The 23,228-nt window shown below is 47.6% G+C and overlaps 1 protein-coding gene across 2 annotated transcripts in view; it reads right to left on the reverse strand.

Annotated features, from left to right (window-relative positions):
• The window catches only part of ano3 (anoctamin 3), a 183,386-nt gene that overhangs the window by 16,873 nt on the left and 143,285 nt on the right, over positions 1-23,228 (reverse strand). For both annotated transcript variants that reach the window (XM_078415487.1, XM_078415486.1), the window contains 3 exons: positions 22,729-22,826; positions 16,946-17,091; positions 14,547-14,699 (listed from right to left, as the gene is read on the reverse strand). In XM_078415487.1, the coding sequence (XP_078271613.1) occupies positions 14,547-14,699; positions 16,946-17,091; positions 22,729-22,826 (397 nt within the window). The remainder of the gene's footprint in view (positions 1-14,546; positions 14,700-16,945; positions 17,092-22,728; positions 22,827-23,228) is intronic.

Raw genomic sequence — 23,228 nt, forward strand, 5'->3', positions numbered from 1 at the left:
ATTGTCGTAAGATCTTAAAACTCCCGCTCAAGGGCATGATATCCGAACCTGGCATCCTTCTGTGAAGCCACACAGTCTATTATCCACTGCCTCAACTCTCTCTCAATAATGTGACACTCACGTTTCCAGTTGTGGCTTAATCAACGTTCTATGTAAAGACACCAAGTGCTGGAGTAACTCAGCTGGTGAGGTCCCGACCCGAAACGTCACCTAGCCTTTATCTCCAGAGATGCTGCCTGACCCATTGAGTTACTCCAGCACTTTGTAGAAACATAGAAAATAGGTGCAGGAGGTGGCCATTTGGCCCTTCAAGCCAACACCGCCATTCATTGTGATCATGGCTGATCATCCACAATCAATAACCCGTGCCTACTTTCTCCCCATATCCCTTGATTCCACTAGCCCCTAGAGCTCTATCTAACTCTCTCTTAAATCCATCCAGTGATTTGGCCTCCACTGCCCTCTGTGGCAGAGAATTCCACAAATTCACAACTCTCTGGGTGACCATAGGCACTTTGAGTCTATCTTCACCAGAGGTGGCAGTTGAGGCAGGTACAATAACAACACCTAAAAGACATTTGGACAGGTACATGGATAGGGATGTTTTCGAGGGATTATGAGCCAAACGCGGGCAGGTGGGACTAGGTTGGATGGGGCATGTCGGTCGGTGTGGGCAAGTTGGGCTGAAGGGCCTGTTTCCATGCTCTATGACTTCCTTTAGCATCTTTTTTACATGGTATTACTGCACACTTAATAAAATAAAGAACTTTAGTTGAAATCGTGCCTTCTCAGTGCTAGAGCTAACTGGGTCTGAAGAAGGGCCTCGACCCGAAACGTCACCCATTCCTTCTCTCCAGAGATGCTGCCTGTCCCGCTGAGTTACTCCATGCTATTTTTAGTCGAACTGTTACCTGGAATAATCTTACAAAAGTTTGAGCGTCTGCGACCTTAATAGCTTTGGTAATTGATTTAATGCGGATTGGAAAAGAAAGTTGTTTTGAAAAGTTAAAGAAAACACGATTAATGACTATGAAATTTAAGAAGGAAATGAGATGATGATTGCTTTGCTCCCCCAACCTTAACGTAACCTTCAAAATCATAAAAGCCTTTTGCATAATCTGTATCAATGACATAGCTGGCTTCATGAAGCTGTATTTTTGGAAATGTCAGACATTTGCTGGTTACCAGACATAATCCAATTAATTTAATTAGCTTTGAAACAAATTATTCTCATGATACTCCCTGGCTAGCTAAAACTCGAATGGGTCATTAGTATGTTTCTTCTATTTTGAAGTAACAGGAACAGGAGCAGAAAAATAGGTGCAGGAGTAGGCCATTCGGCCCTTCGAGCCAGCACTGCCATTCAATTCACCCAACGTGGGGCGGCACGGTGGCGCAGCGGTAGAGTTGCTGCCTTACAGCGAATGCAGCGCCGGAGACTCAGGTTCGATCCTGACTACGGGTGCTGTACTGTATGGAGTTTGTACGTTCTCCCAGTGACCTGCATGGGTTTTCTCCGAGATCTTTGGTTTCCTCCCACACTCCAAAGATGTACAGGTTTGTACGTTAATTGGCTGGGCAATTGTAAAAAAAAAAATTGTCCCTAGTGGGTGTATGATAGTGTTAATGTGCGGGGATCACTGGGCGGCGCGGACCCGGTGGGCCGAAGGGCCTGTTTCTGCGCTGTATCTCTAAATCTAACAAAAATATGATCATATTTCCTGTTCCTGCTTTCTCCCCATATCCCTTGATTCCTTTAGCCCTAAGAGCTAAATCTAACTCGCTCTTGAATACATCCAGTGAATTGGCCTCCACTGCCTTCTGTGGCAGAGACTTCCACAGATTCACAACTCTCTGGGTGTAAACGTGTTTCCTCATCTCAGTCCTAAATGGCCTGGTCTCTTATTTTTACTTTGTGACCCCCTGGTTCTGGACACCCCCAACATACTGTCCCCCAAGTACTGGAGCAACGCTTGGGACACGAAGGAAAACACTGGCCCAAACCAAAACACTGTAAATGTGAACTAAAAACAGAAACTGCTGGAAATGATCAGCCATGATCACATTGAATGGCGGTGCTGGCTCGAAGGGCCGAATGGCCTACTCCTGCACCTATTGTCTATTGTCTATTGTCTATTGAAATACTCGGCGGGTTAGGCAGTATTCACAGAGAGAGAAGGAGAGTTCACATTTACGGTCAATAAGCCGTTGCCAGGGAATATCAAATGGTGCCATTTTTTCAATTTTTTCACTCATTTGCTTTTTAAAAGACAAGGGATTTAAAAAAATTGGCGGGAAGAAGTTCCAGGGTTAGTTTCAGCGTTTCTAATTGTGGAGGCGGGACATTAGAGTGAAGCAGGCGACCGATAGGCTTAGCTGGAGATAGTTTGCAGCGGACAAAAGGGAAGGAAGACCAGCGGAGAGCGGCCCTTTAGAGGAAAAGCTCTTGAGGCTTTGGCTCGAGAGGCTTCGGAGAGAAGGAGCGGACCTGCCAGACCCAGAGCGGCAGCAACTAGGAGGTGTCAAGAAGAGTTGGGAGACACGCAGTGGTGAGGCGAGGCAGGACCAGGCAGTGTGGGCGACAGTGGCATGGTGTGGGAGCTGGCAGACCGACCCCCTTGGTCAATCGTGGTGACCACATCTGCAGCAAGTGCTGGCCGATTTAAGAACTGAGGGCGATGGTGGACGACCTGGAGACTGAGCTTCAAATGCCGAGGCACATCGGGGACGGGGAGGATCACCTGCCGCTGTGTGCCTGGAGGATCACCTGGCCGCTGTGTACCTGGAGGCAGTCACGCCCGCTAGAGTAACTGCTTCCAACGTGTGGAGGGTGTGACTGCTAGCGAGGCAGGCAGGGGGACAGAGGCGAGGACTGAGGTAGAGGACAGTAGACAATAGGTGCAGGAGTAGGCCATTCGGCCCTTCGAGCCAGCACCGCCATTCAATGTGATCGTGGCTGATCATCCTCAATCAGTACCCCGTTCCTGCCTTCTCCCCGTACCCCCTGACTCCGCTATCCTTAAGAGGACTGTAGGAAGGATGAGCAAGGTGAGCGGGGCACACCAGGCTCAGGGGGCCATTCCAGAGTGAACAGGGAAGACGAGCGTCGTTGTCATTGGGGGTAGTATAGTTAGGGGCACTGACACTGCTCCCTGTCGCGAGGATCGGGAGTCCTGACGGCTGCCTTGCCCGCCTGGTGCCCGGGGTCAGGACATCTCGTCTGACCTGCAGAGGAATTTGGAGTGTGTGGGGGGGGGGGGGTAAATCCGGTTGTCGTGGTCCATGTGGGTACCGATGACGTAGGTGGAACGAGGAAAGAGGTTTCTGCTGAAGGAATTTGAACAGCTGGGCACCAAATTGAAGAGCAGAACCAAGAAGGTAATAACATCTGGATTGCTACCTGAGCCATGTGCAAATTGGCAGAGGGTTGAGGGAATTAGAGAGTCGAACGCTTGGCTCAAAGACTGGCGTGGAGGAAGTGGGTTTGAATTTGTGGGACATTGGCGGCAGTGTTGGGGAGGGAGGGAGCTGTTCCGATGGGGTGAACTCCACTTGAACCTGGCTAGGCCAGACTCCTGGCAAACCATGTAACCAGGACCAGAGATAGACCTTCAAACTAAATAGTGGGTGGGGGGTGGGGTTACAAATAGGAAGGGTGGAGTTAAAGGGAAAGAGAGTGCAGGAAAAGTTACGGAAGTCTCCAGAGGTAACTGGACGGAAAGTTCAAGAAGGGATAAGAGCGTGAGGTCGGGTAAAATGGGGATTGGTTTAGATTTTTTTTTTAGATTTAGAGATACAGCGCAGAAACAGGCCCTTCGGCCCACCGGGTCCGCGCCGCCCAGCGATCACCGCACACTAACACGATCCCACTAGGGAGAATTTTACATTTGCCCAGCCAATTAACCTACAAACCTGTACGTCTTTGGAGTGTGGGAGGAAACCGAAGATCTCGGAGAAAACCCACGCAGGTCACGGGGAGAACGTACGTACAAACTCCGTACAGTGCAGCGCCCGTAGTCAGGATCGAACCTGAGTCGACGGAGCTGCATTCGCTGTAAGGCAGCAACTCTACCGCTGCGCCACCGTGTTGCATTTGAATGCGGGTAGCACAAGTAAAACAAAATGGATGATCTTGTGGCACGGTTAGAGATTGGTGGGCGTGATGTTGTGGGAATCGCAGTGTAAAACTAAAAAGAGAAGGCGCGTAACATTGCAAAGATCAGTGAGAAGCCAGAGGGTTGGGGAGCTTTTAACGAACAACAGAAGGGAACTGAAACGGCAATACGGGGAGAAAAGATGAAATACGAAGGTAAGCTAGGCATTAATATAAAAGAGGATAGCAAGGGTTTCCTCAGATATTTGAAGAGCAAGAAAGAGGCGAGTGGACATTGGACCGCATGAGAATGATGCATGAGAAGTGATAACGGGGAGTAAAGAAATGGCAGAGGAGTTGAGTACCTTTTTTGCACCAGTCTTCACAGTGGAAGGCACCAGCAACGTGCCTGAAACTCAAGAGACTCAGGGGGTGGAGGTTAGTGGAGTGGCTATTACTGGGGAGAAGGTGCTCGGGAAGCTGAAAGGGCCGAAGGTGGATAAGTCACCCTGGGACAGATGGACTGCACCCGAGGGTTCTGAAAGAGGTGGCTTTAGAGATTGTGGAGGCATTGACAGTGATATTTCAAGAATCATTAAGAGTCAAGAGTGTTTCCAGATGGAAAATTGCCAATATCACCCCACAGCACAAGAAGGGAGCAGAACAGAATGGTGGGAACTATAGGCCCGTTATAGTCTGACTTCAATAGACAATAGACAATAGGTGCAGGAGGAGGCCATTCGGCCCTTCGAGCCAGCACCTCCATTCAATGTGATCATGGCTGATCATTCTCAATCAGTACCCCGTTCCTGCCTTCTCCCCATACCCCCTGACTCCGCTATCCTTAAGAGCTCTATCTAGCTCTCTCTTGAATGCATTCAGAGAATTTGCCTCCACTGCCTTCTGACGCAGTGAATTCCACAGATTTACAACTCTCTGACTGAAAATGTTTTTCCTCATCTCCATTCTAAATGGCCTACCCCTTATTCTTAAACTACGGCCCCTGGTTCTGGACTCCCCCAACATTGGGAACATGTTTCCTGCCTCTAACGTGTTCAACCCCTTAGTAATCTTATATGTTTCGATAAGAACCCCTCTCATTCTTCTAAATTCCAGTGTATACAAGCCTAGTCGCTCCAGTCTTTCAACATACGACAGTCCCGCCATTCCGGGAATTAACCTAGTAAACCTATGCTGCACGCCCTCAATAGCAAGAATATCCTTCCACAAATTTGGAGACCAAAACTGCACACAGTACTCCAGGTGCGGTCTCACTAGGGCCCTGTACAACTGCAGAAGGACCTCTTTGCTCCTATACTCAACTCCTCTTGTTATGAAGGCCAACATTCCATTGGCTTTCTTCACTGCCTGCTGTACCTGCATGCTTCCTTTCAGTGACTGATGCACTAGGACACCCAGATCTCATTGTACATCCCCTTTTCCTAACTTGACACCATTCAGATAATAATCTGCCTTCTTATTCTTACCACCAAAGTGGATAACCTCACACCTATCCACATTAAACTGCATCTGCCATGCATCCGCCCACTCACACAACCTGTCCAAGTCACCCTGCGGTGGTTGGTAAGATTTTAGAATCCATTATAAAGGATGAGGTTACGGAGTACTTAGAAGTTCACGATAAAATAGGCGGAAGTCAGCGTGGCTTTGTGAGGGGGAGGTCTTGCCTGACAAATCTGCTGGAATTCTTTGAAGAAGTAAATAGCAGGACAGACAAAGGAGAGCCAGTAGATGTTGTATATCTAGATTTTCAGAAAGCCTTTGAAAAGGTGCCACGTGGGAGACTGCTAAGGAAGATGAGAGCCCATGGTGTGAAAGGGCCGATACCAGCATGGATAGCAGGTTGGCTGGATGGCAGACGGCAAAGAATGGCAATAAAGGGGGATTTTCCTGGTTGTCTGCCAGTGACTAGCGGAGTTCCGCAGGGGTCGGTGCTGGGGCCGCTACACTTCACGTTGTATATTAATGATTTGGACGAGGGGATTGAAGACTTTGTGGCCAAGTCTGTGGATGATACGAAAATAGGCGGAGGGGCAGGTAGTGTAGAGAAAGCAGGGACTCTGCAGAAGGACTTGGACAGGTTGGGAGAGAAGTGGCAGATGGAATATAGTGTAGCAAAGTGTGGAGTCATGCATTTTGGTAGTAGGAGTAATAGCGTAGATTATTTTCTAAATGGGGAGAGAATCCAGAAATCGGATGTGCAAAGGGACTTGGGAGTGCTGGTGCAGGATTCCCACAAAGTTAATCTGCAAATCGAAACGGTAGTAAAGAAAGCAAATGCAATGCCAGCATTTATTTTGAGAGGGCTTGTATACAGAAACAGGGATGTAATGCTGAGGCTCTACAAGGCGCTGGTCAGGCCACATTTGGAGTATTGTGACCAGTTTTGGGCCCCATATCTGAGGAAGGATGTGCTGGCTCTGGAGAGGGTCTAGAGGAGGTTTACGAGAATGATGCCAGGAATGAGTGGGTTAACCTATGATGAGCGTTTGACAGCACTGGGCCTGTACTCGCTGGAGTTTAGAAGAATGAGGGGGGACCTCATTGAAACGTTCAGATAGTGAAAAGCTAGGATTGAGTGGATGTGGAGAGGATGTTTCCACTAGTGGGAGAGTCTAGGACCAGAGGTCAAAGCCTCAGAGTTAAAGGACGTTCTTTTAGGAAGGAGATGAGGAGGAATTTCTTTAGTCAGAGGGTGGTGAATCTATGAAATTCTTTGCCACAGAAGGCTATGGAGGTCGTCAGTGGATATTTTTAAGGCAGAGATAGATAGATTCTTCATTAGTACGGGTGTCAGGGGTTATGGGGAGAAGGCAGGAGAATGGGGTTAGGAGGGAGAGAAAGATCAGCAATGATTGAATGGCGGAGTAGACTTGATGGGCCGAATGGCCTAATTCTCCTCCTATCACTTATGACCTTATGATCTTATGATGTAAACGTGCTCCCAGCTAAAATTTGAACTTTGTTTTTCTCTCTCTCAAAGGTAGTACCTTTCAGCCTTCGACTGAGGCTGTTTTATTTCCTAATTAGCATCGCTAACAGCCAGAGATTCTGTATAGCACATATGCACAGTATGCCTTCTCCTGGCAAATGAGGTTTAGTTTAGTTTAGTTACAGCGTGGGAACAGGCCCTTCAGCCCATCGAGTCCACGCCAGCTATCGATCACCCATACACACTAGTTCTATGTTGTCCCACTTTCTGATCCACTCCTTCCACACTAGGGGGCAGGTTACCTACAGAGGGCCGATTAACCTACCAACCCGCACGTCTTTAGGATGTGGGAGGAAACCCACGCGGTCACGGGGAGAATGTGCAAACTCCACACAGGCGGCGCCCGAGGGCAGGATCGAACCCGGGTCTCTGGCGCAGTGAGGCAGCGGCTCTACCCGCTGCGCCACCGTGCCGCTCAAATAGGTGAAACATTTTGTGTAGTTACTTCCCAAGCTCACACTTGTTAAAGTTTTAATGTTAACAGATAATAACATCAGTCGCTGGCCTTCCTTTTGGGATACAGAACAGAATTAAGGCATGAACCTCCACAGATAAAGCTACCTGGAGGAAAATAACTGCAGATGCTGGTTTTAAATCGAAGGTAGACACAAAATGCTGGAGTAACTCAGCGGGTCAGGCAGCATCTCAGGCGAAGCCTCCACATTGTTCCTGTAATTGGGCAACCGGAACTGCGCACAATACTCCAAAGGCGGCCCGACCAAAGTCTTATAAAAGTGCAACATGGTTTCCTGATGCTTATGATGAATGACCTGACCGATTGCTTTCTGTACCTCTCTATCAATACGTGTGGATGTTTATCTCAAGATCCCTCTACACATCAATGCTGTTAAGGGTCTTGCTATTAAAATGATTACATTCCCCTTGCAGAAAATACACACAAAATGCTGGAGTAACTCAGGCAGCATCTCGGGATAGAAGGAATGGGTCAAGTCTCGGGCCGAGACCCTTCTTCTATCCAGAGATGCTGCCTGTCTCTCAAGAGAGAGCTAGATAGAGCTCTTAAGGATAGCGGACTCAGGGGGTATGAGGAGAAGGCAGGAGCGGGGTACTGATTGAGAATGATCAGCCATGATGACATTGAGTGGCGGTGCTGGCTCGAAGGGCCGAGTGGCCCTCTGCTGCACCTATTGTCCATTGTCTATTGTCTGTCTCACTGAATTACTCCAGCATTTTGTGCCTATCTTCAGTGTAAAACTAGCATCTGCAGTTCTTTCCTCTATGTTCCCCTTACCATTTGACTTCCCAAAGACACTGCCTCCCACGAGTTTACTCCATCTTCCATTTCTCTGCCCATTGCTCCAGCCAATCCTCTGTCCCGCAGTGGACTTTGACAGCCTGTGTTACTCCCTGTAGCTTCGCCAATTTTAATGTCAACTGCAAACTTATTCACCTTCTTTAATATTTCCTAAAGGTTTTTGCAGTAACATACCAAAGCAAGGAAACTCCCAATTAATGTGCACAATATTTACATCATTCATCTATCAATTCATCAAAGAGCATTCCGCTGCCGAGTCCAATAAAATTTTTTTAGAAAGATGTGAGGGACTGAAGATGCTGGTTTACCAAAAAGGACACAGAGTGCTGGAGTAACTCAGCGGGTCAGGCAGCATCTGTGGAGAACATGGATAGGTGACGTATAAGATTATTAAGGGGTTGGACATGTTAGAGGCAGGAAACATGTTCCCAATGTCGGGGGAGTCCAGAACCAGGGGCCACAGTTTAAGAATAAGGGGTAGGGCATTTAGAACGGAGATGAGGAAAAACCTTTTTAGCCAGAGAGTTGTGAATCTGTGGAATTCTCTGCCTCAGAGGGCAGTGGAGGCCAATTCTCTGAATACATTCAAGAGAGAGCTAGATAGAGCTCTTAAGGATAGCAGAGTCAGGGGGTATGGGGAGAAAGCAGGAACGGGGTACTGATTGAGAATGATCAGCCATGATCACATTGAATGGGCTCGAAGGGCCGAATGGCCTACTCCTGCACCTATTGTCTATTGTCTATTGTCTATTGTGACGATTCACAGAGTGCTGGAGTAACTCAGCGGGTCAGGCAGCATCTGTGGAGAACATGGATAGGTGACGTTTCGGGTCGGGGAACCTTCTTCAGACTGATTGCAACCGTTGATGTGGAGGAGAAAGAGTCGGGGGATGGAGCAGGTGTAAACGTGGAACTTGGTCTGTTTGGTGGACCAACAAAAAGGTGAGGCCATGCACATGGCTACACCTTTAACATGAAGACAATGAGAAGAGTCAAATGAGAAGTGGTTGAGAGTGAGGCCTAGCTCTATCAGGCAGAGGAGAGTGTTAGTAGAGGAAACCTGAGTGGATCTCATCAAGGAAGAACCGGAGGACATTGAGACCTTCCTGGTGGGGACTGGAGGTGCAGAGATCATAAGATCATAAGGGATAGGATCAGAATTAGGCCATTCAGCCCGTCAAGTCTGCTCCGCCATTCAATCATGGCTGATCTATCTCTCCCTCCTAACCGAGTTTCTCTGTACCTTCATTGCTCCAGGTAACGATAAACAGGTCTTTGGACCTTTGAATCTTTGAACCTTTGAACCCCATTCTCCTGCCTTCTCCCCCCAACCCATCACCCGCACTAATCAAGAATCTATTTATATTCTGCCTTAATAGCGCAGCGGTAGAGTTGCTGCTTTACAGCGAATGCAGCGCCGGAGACTCAGGTTCGATCCTGACTACGGGTGCTGCACTGTAAGGAGTTTGCACGTTCTCCCCGTGACCTGCGTGGGTTTTCTCCGAGATCTTCGGTTTCCTCCCACACTCCAAAGACGTACAGGTATGTAGGTTAATTGGCTGGGCAAATGTAAAAATTGTCCCTAGTGGGTGTAGGATAGTGTTAGTGTACGGGGATCGCTGGGCGGCACGGACTTGGTGGGCCGAAAAGGCCTGTTTCTGGCTGTATATATATGATATGATATGATATGATTAAAAATATCCATTGACTTGGCCTCCACAATCTTCTACGGCAAAGAATTCCACAGATTCACCACCCTCTGACCAAAGAAATTCCTCCTCACCTCCTTCCTGAGGCTGTGACCTCTAGTCCTAGACTCTCCCACTGGTGGAAACATCCTCTCCACATCCACTCTGTCCAAGCTATATCTAGAGAGGGAATGGATGCCCATGGTAGAGATGAGGCAATGGGAATTAGGAATTGAAAGTTATTGAAGAGTTGAGGATGTAGGTGGGAAGGGACTGGACAAGAGTGTGGAATCAAGGTACTTGGAGATGAGTTGTGTGGGGCAGAAACAATTCCTCAACTCTTGGTGTTAAAGAACAATATGGCAGATGTTTAGCAGATGAACTTTGTCGATCATTGAGATCCATTTCTGAAAATTGTAGCTTTTAATATAATTTAGTTTGGTGTGAAAGTCGTCATTTTGTGGGCATATGTCACACACTGCAAAAGCTGTGGGATAGTTCAGTGTTAGAGCTCTCTCTAGTGGTAAACCGTGGCATCTAGGTTTGGTGAAATTTATGTTGAGGTGTGGGCCAGGCAGCGTCTCTGGAGAACATGGATAGGTGACGTTTCACAGAGTGCTGGAGTAACTCAGCGGGTCAGGCAGCATCTCTGGAGAACTTGGATAGGTGACGTTTCACAGAGTGCTGGAGTAACTCAGCGGGTCAGGCAGCATCTCTGGAGAACATGGATAGGTGACGTTTCACAGAGTGCTGGAGTAACTCATCGGGTCAGGCAGCATCTCTGGAGAACATGGATAGGTGACGTTTCACAGAGTGCTGGAGTAACTCAGCGGGTCAGGCAGCATCTCTAGAGAACATGGATAGGTGACGTTTCACAGAGTGCTGGAGTAACTCAGCGGGTCAGGCAGCATCTCTGGAGAACATGGATAGGTGAGCCGCTGAAGTTACTCCAGCACTCTGTGTCTTTTCTTGGTAAAGCTGCATCTGCAGTTCCTTCTTTCTATACGTGGAGGTGTTTTTAAAAATATAATTGTAAGCTAGACTAGAAATAAGTGAACTAACACATTTTGATTAGAGTTGAATCAGTGGAAACCAATCAGTTTCTACCCTAGACTTCTCCATCCTTGCGTTTGACACAGGGGGATCTCACACTGGTGTCCGTGATTATGGGGAGAAGGCAGGAGAATGCGGTTAGGAGGGAGAGCTAGATCAGCCATGATTAAAAGGCAGAGCAGACTCGATGAGCCTTATGTCCTAATTCTGCTCCTAGAACCTACGAACAATTAACATAAATTCACGCAGTGAAAGAGCTGGAGCAGCTGACACCAACGGGATTCTTGAAACAAGGGCGTTGCATTAAATAACTCCATCATTCACCCCCCTGAAACACTTGTGATGGACACATGTGCTACCTGTTGTTTCCGCTAAATGTTCTCCCCTCTCCCATCAGGCAAGAGGTACAGAAGTGTGAAAACGCACACCTCCAGATTCAGGGACAGTTTCTTCCCGGCTGTTATCAGGCAACTCAACCCCATCCCACCACAACAAGAGAGTGGTCCTGACCTCCCATCTACCTCATTGGAGACCCTCGGAAAATTTTTAATCGGACTTTGTCTTGCACTAAACGTTATTCCCTTTATCCCGTCTCTGTACGTTGTGGACAGCTCGATCGTTATCACGTATAGTCTCCCCGCTGACTGGTTAGCACGCAACAACAAAAGCTTTTCACTGTACCTCGCTCGGCACACGGGACAGTTAACTAAACAAAACATATCCACCTCTGGTCTTATGATGGAAGGAAGGTCTTGGTGAAAACATCTGAAGATAGTTGGATCCTAAAACACTTGGATTGTGAATTCCTGCAATGATATCCAGAGGTTGTGATGATTAACTGCCAACAGCCACATTGTATACCAGCACACTCCAACCACGAAACTAAATTCAATTCATGGTGTCGAGCCACTGATGGTTGTGGCCAGATATTGCCAATTGTGTTGTGAATTCACTTATCATCTCCGAAAATATTTTTCGAAGGGCCTGTTGAAGGCTTTTTTTGAAAAGCTTGAAAGGGTTCAGAAAAGATTTACGAGGAATGGTGCCAGGACTAAAGGATGTGAGCTATGGGGAGAGGTTGAGTAGGCTGGGTCTCCATTCCAGGAGGATGAGGGGAGAGCTTGTAGAGGTATACGAAATCACGAGAGGAATAGATCGGGTAGATGCACAGTCTTTTGCCCTGAGTAGGGGAATCGAGGACCAGAGGACATAGGTTCAAGGTGAAGGGGAAAAGATTTAATAGGAATCCGAGGGGGTAACCTTTTCACACAAGGGGTGGTGGGTGTATGGAACAAGCTGCCAGAGGAGGTAGTTGAGGCTGGGACTATCCCATCGTTTGAGAAGCCGTTAGACAGGTACATGGATAGGACAGGTTTGGAGGGATATGGACCAAACGCAGGCAGGTGGGACTAGTGTAGCTGGGACATGTTGGCCAGTGTGGGCAAGTTGGGCCGAAGGGCCTGTTTCCACGCTGTATCACTCTATGACTCTGTGACCTGTTTCCATGCTGTAGTTCTAAACTAAAACAACGTGTTTCTCCGTATCTCGGTGCACGTGACAATTATAAACCCAAACCAAACCCTCAATGAGTGCAGGACAGGATGTAATTATGAGCTGATGGTTGTTTGGCATTTTGCAGAAGGAAGTGCCGAGAGGCAGGGTGTACCTCAGGTACTGGGATAACAATGAATCTCAGCAAGAGAGAGCTTGACTTTCAAAAGGGAGAGTAAAGCTGAAAGGGAGAGTAAGACATCTAAGACGTTCCCTGTTTAATGTGAAACACAAAGACTGGAACTGTTACAACAGGGCGGCACGGTGGTGCAGCAGGTAGAGCCGCTGCCTCACAGCGCCAGAGACCTGGGTTCCATCCCAACTACGGGTGCTGTCTGTGTGGAGTTTGTACGTTCTCCCCGTGACCTGCGTGGGTTTTCGCCAGGATCTCCGGTTTCCTCCCACACTCCAAAGATGTACAGGTTTGTAGGTTAATTGGCTCGGTAGATTGTAATTTGTCCCTAGTGTGTGTTTGAGATAGCGTTAGTGTGCGGGGATCGCTGGTTGGCGTGGACTCGGTGGGACGAAGGGCCTGTTTCTGTGCTGTATCTCTGAACTAAACTGCTGAACTAAACTACCTTACCCATTCCTCACCCACTTCTAAACTCAACTGTTCCAATACAACTTATCCAGCTGCAACTTCCAGCAGCTTCATTTTGTTCAAATTTGCTCTCCCTCTATCCCAGGTAGAACACAAACAAGGAACTGCAGAGAGACACAAAGTGCTGGAGTGACTCAGCGGGTCAGGCAGCATAAGCTCATAAGTGATAGGAGTAGAATTAGGCCATTCGGCCCATCAAGTCTACTCCGCCATTCAATCATGGCTGATCCATCTCTCCCTCCTAACCCCATTCTCCTGCCTTCTCCCCATAACCCCCGACACCTCTGCATCCCCAGCATCTCTGGAAAACATGGATAGGAGACGTTTCCAGTCAGCGCCCTTTTTCAGACTCTCGACCGGAAACGTCGCCTATTCTTTTTTTCCAGAGATGTTGCCTGACCCTCTGTGTTACTCTGTGTTACTCCAACACTTCAGAAAAATAGATCAGCCGCAATCGAATGGAGCAGCAGACTCGATGGGCCAAATGGCCTAATTCTGCTCTGACATCATATGGCCTTACGGAAGGGAGGACTATGTGCGGCAATTTTTTTTTCCGGGTGCTCTGGTTTCCTCCCACATCCCAAAGACATGTAGGTCAATTGGCCTTCCGTAGGGAGTGGATGAAAAAGTGGGATCATGCAGAATTAGTGTGAACGGGTTGATCGGTGTGGACTCAGTGGGCCGATGGGCACTCATTCCTGGGATCATTCTTGTCAACCTCCTCTGGACCCTCTCCAGAGCCAGCGCATCACCCCACAGATACGGGGCCCAAATCTGCTCAGGGTACTCCAAATGCGGCCTTGCCAGCTCCTTATAGAGCCTCAGCATTACACATTGAAGGTAGACATAAAAAGCTGGCGTAACTCAGCGGGACAGGCAGCATCTCTGGAGGGAAGGAATGGGTGACCTTTCGGGTCAAGACCCTTCTTCACACCGACCCGAAACGTCACCCATTCCTTCTCTCCAGAGATGCTGCCTGTCCCGCTGAGTTACTCCAGTTTTTTGTGTCTATCCGGTTTAAACCGGCATCTGCAGTTCCATCCTCGGCATTACATCTCTGTTTTTTGTATTCCACTCCTCTTGAATATAAATGCAAGCATTTAATTTGCCTTCCTGACTACCGGTTCGACTTGCAAATTAACTTTGTTGGGCGTCCTGCACAAGCCCTCCCAAGTGCCTTTGCACCTCCGATTTCCGGACTCTCTCTCCGTTTAGAAAACAGTCTGCGCCTTTGTTCTCATTGGCAAAATGCTCGCTAGGTTCAGCGGTACCTATGTCATTGGCCCTTGCAGGTAGAGGCCGCCTCCACTGGGTGACAAACTTGTAGGCGTCCAGACGTATCTCGATGATGTTGTTGAGCAGAGCGAGCAGGGGGGCAAGGGGGAAAGCAGCAACAAATATGGTGGTGAAGCCGAACTGTAAAACTGAAGAGAAACGAGAGCGGACTGAGTTATGGCTGCCCGAGTTAGAGAACACACGCAGACCGATTCATCAGCCACCATGCACCATTATTATATACTATATAAATATCATATGAACTATATCATAAACTATATAACCATTATATACATTAAATACTATATAAATATCATCTACATTATATACCATGTAAATATCACATAAACATTGTTATATACTATATAAATACCATATGAACTGTATAAATATTGCATACATTATATACTGTGTAAATATAATAACCATTATATACTATATAAATATCATGTGAACTATGTCATATACCATATAAATATTGCATACGTTATATACTGTGTAAATATCATAAACATTATTATATACTATATAAATATCAGATGAACTATATCATATACTATTTAAATATTATACACATCATATACTGTGTAAATATCAAAGATACATTATTATATACTATGTAAATATCATATGAAATATATCATATACTATTTAAATATTATATACATCATATACAGTAAAAATATCATAAACATTATTATATACTATCGAAACATATAAGATTATTAAGGGGTTGGACACGTTAGAGGCAGGAAACATAACTAAAGTTATGGTGTGCACAAACACACATACACATGGACAGAGAGTTTTTGTAATATATAGATTATATTATACATATATTATATATTTTTGTGATTATTTAACATTTTGAGAGGCATAGTTTAGTTTAGTTTAGTATTGAGATACAGCACGGAAACAGGCCCTTCGGCCCATCGGGTCCGCGCCGACCAGCGATCCCCGCACACTAACACCATCATAGACCCACTAGGGATAGTTTTTACATTTACACCAAGCCAATTAACCTACAAACCTGCACGTCTTTGGAGTGTGGGAGGAAACCGACGATCTCGGAGAAAACCCACACAGATCACGGAGAGAACGCACAAACTCCGTACAGACGGCACCCGTAGTCGGGATTGAACCCGGGTCTCCGGCGCTCCAGCAACTCTACCGCTGCGCCACCATATAGATGGGGTGGACAGTCGGAAACTTTTACCCAGGATGGAAATGTCAAATACTAGAGGGCGCAGTTTAATGTGAGAGGGGAAAAAATTCAAAGGAGATGTGAGGGGCAATTTTCTTTTAACACAGAGGGTGGTGGGTGCCTGGAACGAGCTGCTGGGGGTAGTGGTGGAGGCAGACACCATAGTCGTGTTTAGAAACTTTTGCAGAGGCACAAGGGTATGCAGGGAATGGAGGGTTAGGGATTATTCTGATTATAAGGGGGCAAGAAACTGGAAGCAAGAAAAGACCAGTCCTTCCCCCACTGCATCAGTCTGAAGAAAGGTCCCATTCCGAAACGTCACCTATCCACGTTCTGCAGAGATGCTGCCTGACCCGCTGAGTTACACAGGCACATTTGGCATGTCTTTGGTGTAAATCAGCATCTGCAGTTCATTTTTATGCAATATTGGCTGAAAAACAGTCTGGAATCACTGGGATTATGAACTGCCTCCCACTATTGACTTAGCTTAAATGGGGGGCTACAATGTAAAATACCTTGAAGGTCAAGTCGCAGGTAGATCGGGTGGCCAAAGAGGCTTTTGGCACATTGGCCTTCATCGGTCAGAGTATTGAGTATAGAAGTTGGGAGGTCATGTTGCAGTTTTATAAGACGTTGGTGAGGCTGCATTTAGAGTACAGTGTTCAGTTCGGGGAAAGATGTTGTCAAGCTGGAAAGGGTACAGAGAAGATTTACCAGGATGTTGCCAGGATTGGAGGGTTTGAGCTACAGGGAGAAGTGGAGTAGGCTGGGACTCTATTCCCTGGAACGTAGGAGGACGAGGGGTGATCTTATAGAGGTGTGTAAGATTATGAGAGGAATAGATCGGGCGGATGCACAGTGTCTCTTGCCCAGAGCAGGGGAACCGAGGACCAGAGGACATAGAGTTAAGGTGAAGGGGAAAAGATTTAATAGGAATCTGAGGGGTAGCTTTTTCACACAAAGGGCGGTGGGTGTATGGAGCAAGCTGCCAGAGGAGGTGGTTGAGACTGGGACTATCCCAACGTTTAAGAAACAGTTAGAGAAGTACATGGACAGGACAGGTTTGCAGGTATATGGGCCAGATGCAGGCAGGTGAGACTAGTGTAGGTGGGACATGTTGGCCGACGTGGGCAGGTTGGGCAGAAGGGCCCGTTTCCGCACTGTATGGCTCTATCACTCTATGGTACTTACCCATTTCCAGATATTCGTCTACCAGTCCATGGTTGTTCATGGGCTGCAGATTCCAATCTTGCTCCCACTGAGGTAGGTTGTGCTCACTTATCTGAATGTGACCAGCTCGCTTCACCTTTCTTCGTGACCACCAGTTCTGCAACAATCTGTATTGATCCAGAGATTATTGTAGTAACTGACCCACTCAGTACAATATGTTCATATTTGACAGCAATTGCCTTCCATTCCATTTCTCTCTCTTTCACACACACGCACACGCACAAACACTACCTCTTCCTGAGAGCCCAGCAAGTCAATGAGTAGGAAAATAACTGCAGATGCTGGTACAAATCGAAGGTATCACAAAATGCTGGAGTAACTCAGCGGGTCAGGCAGCATCTCTGGAGAGAAGGGTCTCGACCCGAAACGTCACCCATTCCTTCTCTCCAGAGATGCTGCCTGACCCGCTGAGTTACTCCAGCATTTTGTGAAACGTCAGCCATTCCTTCTCTCCATAGATGCTGCCTGACCCGCTGAGTTACTCCAGCATTTTGTGATACCTTCGAGCAAGTCAATGATACTTTTTTGTCACACGTACCGAGGTACAGTGACATTTTGGTTTAGTTTAGAGATACGGCGCGGAAACAGGCCCTTCGGCCCACCGTGTCCGTGCCGACCAGCGATCCCTGCACACTCACACTATCCTACACACACTAGTAGGGACAATTTACATTTATACCAAGCCAATTAACCTACAAACCAGTACGTCTCTGGAGTGTGGGAGGAAACCGAAGATCTTGGAAAAAACCCACGCAGGTCACGGGGAGAACGTGCAAACTCCGTACAGACGGCACCCGTAGTCAGGATCGAGCCCGGGTCACTGGTGCTGTAAGGCAGCAACTCTACCGCTGCACCACCGTGCCGCCCAAATGCTTTTTTTTGTAATCAACACGGTAAAATCATACGGCAGACATCACCTAGACAGTAGACAAGTATCGCCAATTTGAACAAAAGTTCACGTTGAATATTCCTATCTCCTGTCACTGTGCGCTGATCAGATCATCAAGCAGATCAGAACTGCAGAAAGTCAAACAAAAAAACCAAAATCAAATAATTTAATTTCAGATGCGGGTTAAACTGAAGACAGACACAAAAAGCTGTAGTCAGGCAGCGAGCGGGTCAGGCAGCATCTCTGGAGAAAAGGAATAGGTGACTTTTGAAGAAGGGTCTCGACCCGAAACGTCACCGACTCCTTTTCTCCAGATATGCTGCCTGGCGCGTTGAATTACTCCAGCTTTTGTGTCTGTCTCAGATGTATAGTTTAATTGGCTTCAGTAAAACTGTAAACTGTCCCTAGTGTGTAGGATAGTGCTAGTGTGTGGGATGATCGCTGGTCAAGTCAAGTCAAGTCAAGTCAATTTTATTTGTATAGCACATTTAAAAACAACCCACGTTGACCAAAGTGCTGTACATCTGATTAGGTACTAAGGAAAAAAATGAAACATACAGTAGCACGCAAACAGTTCACAGCGCCTCCTCAATGAGCCTCAAACGCTAGGGAGTAGAAATAGGTTTTGAGCCTGGACTTAAAGGAGTCGATGGAGGGGGCAGTTCTGATGGGGAGAGGGATGCTGTTCCACAGTCTAGGAGCTGCAACCGCAAAAGCGCGGTCGGCGTGGACTCCGTGAGCCAAGGGGTCTGTTTCCATGCTGTATCTCTGAAGTCTACTTGTCCCAAAATGACCACTTTGCATAAAGCGGGATATCTCCATTCTTTCATGGGTCAAGAAAGTACCGCGAATGATAACCTTGTGTGGATCGACATTGCTGTCGTATATTTTTTTCTCACGCGTGTTTGTCATGCAAAGAGCATGGCAGTCACTTGTGGGGGTCTGTAACGGTCGATTCTAGATGATCTTGGCATATATCCGCCCTCGGCAAATGAAACAAAGACATGCTGCATCCGGGTGATAATTCTATCCGCCCACAGTTGTCAAATGGATGAATATTGTGTGAAATGGGAACAGTGTTTTCTCCTACGATCGTCCTGCCTTTTTTGTGAGACAGATATACTGACTGGTACCATTTTCTTATCGTGGGTCGCCGGTTGTTGTAGCTTGCCGACGCCTAGGACTTTTTCAGTCAGAGAGTTGTGAATCTGTGGAATTCTCTGCCTCAGAAGGCAGTGGTGGCCAATTCTCTGAATGCATTCAAGAGAGAGCTAGATAGAGCTCCTGAGGATATCGGAGTCAGGGGGTATGGGGAGAAGGCAGGAACGGGGTACTGATTGAGAATGATCAGCCATGATCACATTGAATGGCGGTACTGGCCCGAAGGGCCGAATGGCCTCCTCCTGCACCCATTGTCTATTGTCTATTGTCTATAGGTGGTAGGTTGTCGTAGGCATTGTCGTGGTCATTGTCGTGGTCATTGTCGTGGTCATTGTCGTGGTCATTGTCGTGGTCATTGTCGTGGTCATTGTCGTGGTCATTGTCGTGGTCATTGTCGTAGGCATTGTCGTGGTCATTGTCGTGGGCATTGTCGTGGTCATTGTCGTGGTCATTGTTGTGGTCATTGTCGTGGTCATTGTCGTGGTCATTGACGTGGTCATTGTCGTGGTCATTGTCGTGGTCATTGTCGTGGTCATTGTCGTGGTCATTGTGGTGGTCATTGTCGTGGTCATTGTCGTGGGCATTGTCGTGGTCATTGTCGTGGTCATTGTCGTGGTCATTGTCGTGGTCAATGTCGTGGTCATTGTCGTGGTCATTGTCGTGGGCATTGTCGTGGGCATTGTCGTGGGCATTGTCGTGGGCATTGTCGTGGGCATTGTCGTGGGCATTGTCGTAGACATTGGCGTAGGGTTAAAAAAAATCGAAGGTTTTTCGGCTATCTGCTACGACTTTGACAGCCGCCGGCAGTCGCCTTAAAAATCGCCAAAGTGGGGCAGGCCATTAACGGAGGTTGCCAAGCAACCCGCCTCCTGGCCCGGGCGGCCTTCATTGGTGGAACGGGAGCACGTGGCCGCTGGCTGAATGAGGTCACGTGGGGCGCAGGACGTCACCTTGTCCCGTATCTGGTAGTTCGAAAGTTGGCAACCCGTGCAGAGACCCAATCAGTTTTCCTCTACTAACAGCCTGAAGAAGGGTCTCGACCCGAAACGTCACCCATTCCTTTTCTCCAGAGATGCTGCCTGTCCTGCTGAGTTACTCCAGCTTTTTGTGTCTATCTTCTGTGCAATCTTGCCAGCTGAGAATGTGAAAGCTGTACCAAAATCACACTCAGGAGATCAGCTTTGACTTGTCACCTGGTGCGCACCAGTTTTAATAAATTGCCCATTGTCTCCAACCGCAACTCCGCCTGGACTTTCATTTGCCCCTACGGCGCGCATTATACTTTACGAACAATTCCTGCTAGTGCTTCCTCGTGTGTGAGGTGACTCTACACACAACGCTGTATGTGGATGATACAAGTACATCATTCCCCACAACGTTTGCTTAGCCACACAGCACGGAAACAGGCCCTTCGGCACAACTTGCCAATGCCAACCAACATGCCCCATCAACACTAGACCCACCTGCCCACCTTTGGCCCATATCCCTCTAAACCTGTCCCATCCATGTACCTGTTCAAGTGTCTTTTCAATTTTCTTACGGTTCCTGCCTCAAATAAAAAGGTTCTTCACCCAAATTTGTCACCTATCCATGTTCTCCAGAGATGCTGCCTGACCCGCTGAGTTACTCCAGCAATCTGTGAAACGTCACCTATCCATGTTCTCCAGAGATGCTGCCTGACCCGCTGAGTTACTCCAGCACTCTGTGAAACGTCACCTATCCATGTTCTCCAGAGATGCTGCCTGACCCGCTGAGTTTCTCCAGCTAGGTGTGTCTTTTTTTTATTCACAAAATGCTGGAGTAACTCAGCAGGTCAGGCAGCATCTCGGGAGAGAAGGAATGGGTGACGTTTCGGGTCGAGACCCTTCCTCAGACTGAGGAAGGGTCTGAGGAAGGGTCTCGACCCGAAACATCACCCATTCCTTCTCTCCGGAGATGCTGCCTGACCTGCTGAGTTACTCCAGCATTTTGTGAATAAATCGATTTGTACCAGCATCTGCAGTTATTTTCTTATACTATGTGCCTTTTTTTTAACCTCCTCTGGCAGTTCATTCCATATCCCCACCACTCTCTGTCATAATCATAGAGTAATACAGCATGGAAATAGGCCCTTTGGCCCAACTTGCCCACACCGACCAACATGCCCCATCTACACAAGTCCCACCTGCCAGCGTTTGGCCCATATCCCTCTAACCCTGTCCTATCCACATACCCATCCAAATGTATTATAAAACGTTGTGAAGGCACCTGCCTCAACTACCTCCTCTGGCAGTTCGTTCCTTATACCCATCACCCTCTATGTGAAAAAAAGTTGTCCCTCAGGTTCCTATTAAATCTTTCCCTTCTCACCTTAAACCTACGTCCTCTGGTTCTTGATTCCCCAACTCTGGGTAAAGGACTCACCCCATCAATTCCTTTCATGATTTTGAACACCTCTATAAGACCACCCTTCATCCTCCTGCGTTCCAAGGATATAAAGTCCTAGCCTGTTAAACCTGTCCCTATAGCTCAGGCCCTCAAGTCCTGGCAACATCCTTGCCGGTCATTTCTGGACCTAATAGACTTAATGCATTCACGCTAGCTATTCCCCTATGATCATGTCCACCTCTCTAAATGGGATATACTCTTTGGTGTGAACTTCAAATGTTCCTCATGACAAATTGCCCTCTAAATATTGCGGTGTTACTGGAGATCGAGGGAGGAATGAGTTGGGAGAAATCCAGGAATCAGTAGGTTAACATATGATGAGCGTTTGTCGGCACTGGGCCTGTACTCGCTGGAGTCTAGAAGAATGAGGGGGGACCTCATTGAAACGTACAGAATAGAGAAAGGCTTGGATAGAGTGGACGTGGAGAGAATGTTTCCACTAGTGGGAGAGCCTAGGACTAGAGGTCACAGCCTCAGAATTAAAGGACGTTCTTTTAGGAAGGAGATGATGAGAAATTTCTTTAGTTAGAGGGCGGTGAATCTGTGGAATTCTTTGTCACTGGAGGCTGTGGAGGCCAAGTCAGTGGATATATTTAAAGCAGAGATACTGTAGATAGGTTCTTGATTAGTACGGGTGTCAGAGGATATGGGGAGAAGGCAGGAGAATGGGGTTAGGAGGGAGAGATAGATCAGCCGCGATTGAACGGCAGAGTAGACTTGATGGGCCGAATGGCCTAATTCTGCTCCCATCACTAATCATCTCTCCTCGCCCGTCCAACTTCGTTTGCTTTGCTGCTTTTGGGAACAAGATGAAACAATATGGTGTATTTTGTGATTTTTGTTCCTTATTTAAAAGCAGTTCTGATCTGCCTGGAGATTGAGGGAGGAATGAGTTGGGAGAAATCCAGGAATCAGTAGGTTAACCTGTGGAGAGGATTTCTCCACTAGTGGGAGAGTCTAGGACTAGAGGTCATAGCCTCACGACCTGATCAGCACGCAACGGAAGGAGATGGGAATATTCGGTGTGAACCTTTGTTCAAGTTGGTGACACTAGTGGCAGGTGAGGTCTGCTGTGTGACTTTACCGGGTTGTCTGCAAAACAAAGCACGGAGGCGCAGCGGGTCGAGCTGCTGCCTCACGCGCCACTCCTGTCCCCCGTGACCTGATAAATGTTCAGTGCTGCACAGGAGTCCATTGCTAATTTGGCTTTTCGGCCCTGCTCATTGGCTTTTACCGGGGCAGCCGAGGGTAAAAGAGAAAATCTCACGGGTATCCGAGCTCCATGAAGTTGTTCCACATTTGCTTCAGCACCATGATGATGCCCATCTGCATGCACAGGTCGATCAGGCAGCCGCTCGGATGACACTGCACCAAGGACAAGGCAACGGTTCAGCACTTTACACTTCACAGAACGGTGGCGCAGCGGCAGAGTTGCTGCCCTACAGCGCTTGCAGCGCCAGAGACCTGGGTTCGACCCCGACCACGGGTGCTGTCTCTGTGCGGAGTTTGTACATTCCATACACTAACACAGTTTAGTCTGTTGCCACGTGTGCAGTGAAATGCCTTTTGTTGCATACTAACCAGTCAGCGGAAAGGCCATACACGATCACAATCAGGCCACTTACAGTGTAGATACATGATAAGGGATCATAGTTAAAATATGAAACATTGCCGAAGGAGTGGCGATTAAGGAGTGTGGAACGATTGAAATATGTGATTGTAGATCTGCCTCTGTGGCCATCACGCAAATAGTCACGTGAGTGGGTT

This window comes from Rhinoraja longicauda, chromosome 18 (genome assembly GCF_053455715.1).
Source record: "Rhinoraja longicauda isolate Sanriku21f chromosome 18, sRhiLon1.1, whole genome shotgun sequence".
Lineage (NCBI taxonomy): Eukaryota > Metazoa > Chordata > Chondrichthyes > Rajiformes > Arhynchobatidae > Rhinoraja > Rhinoraja longicauda.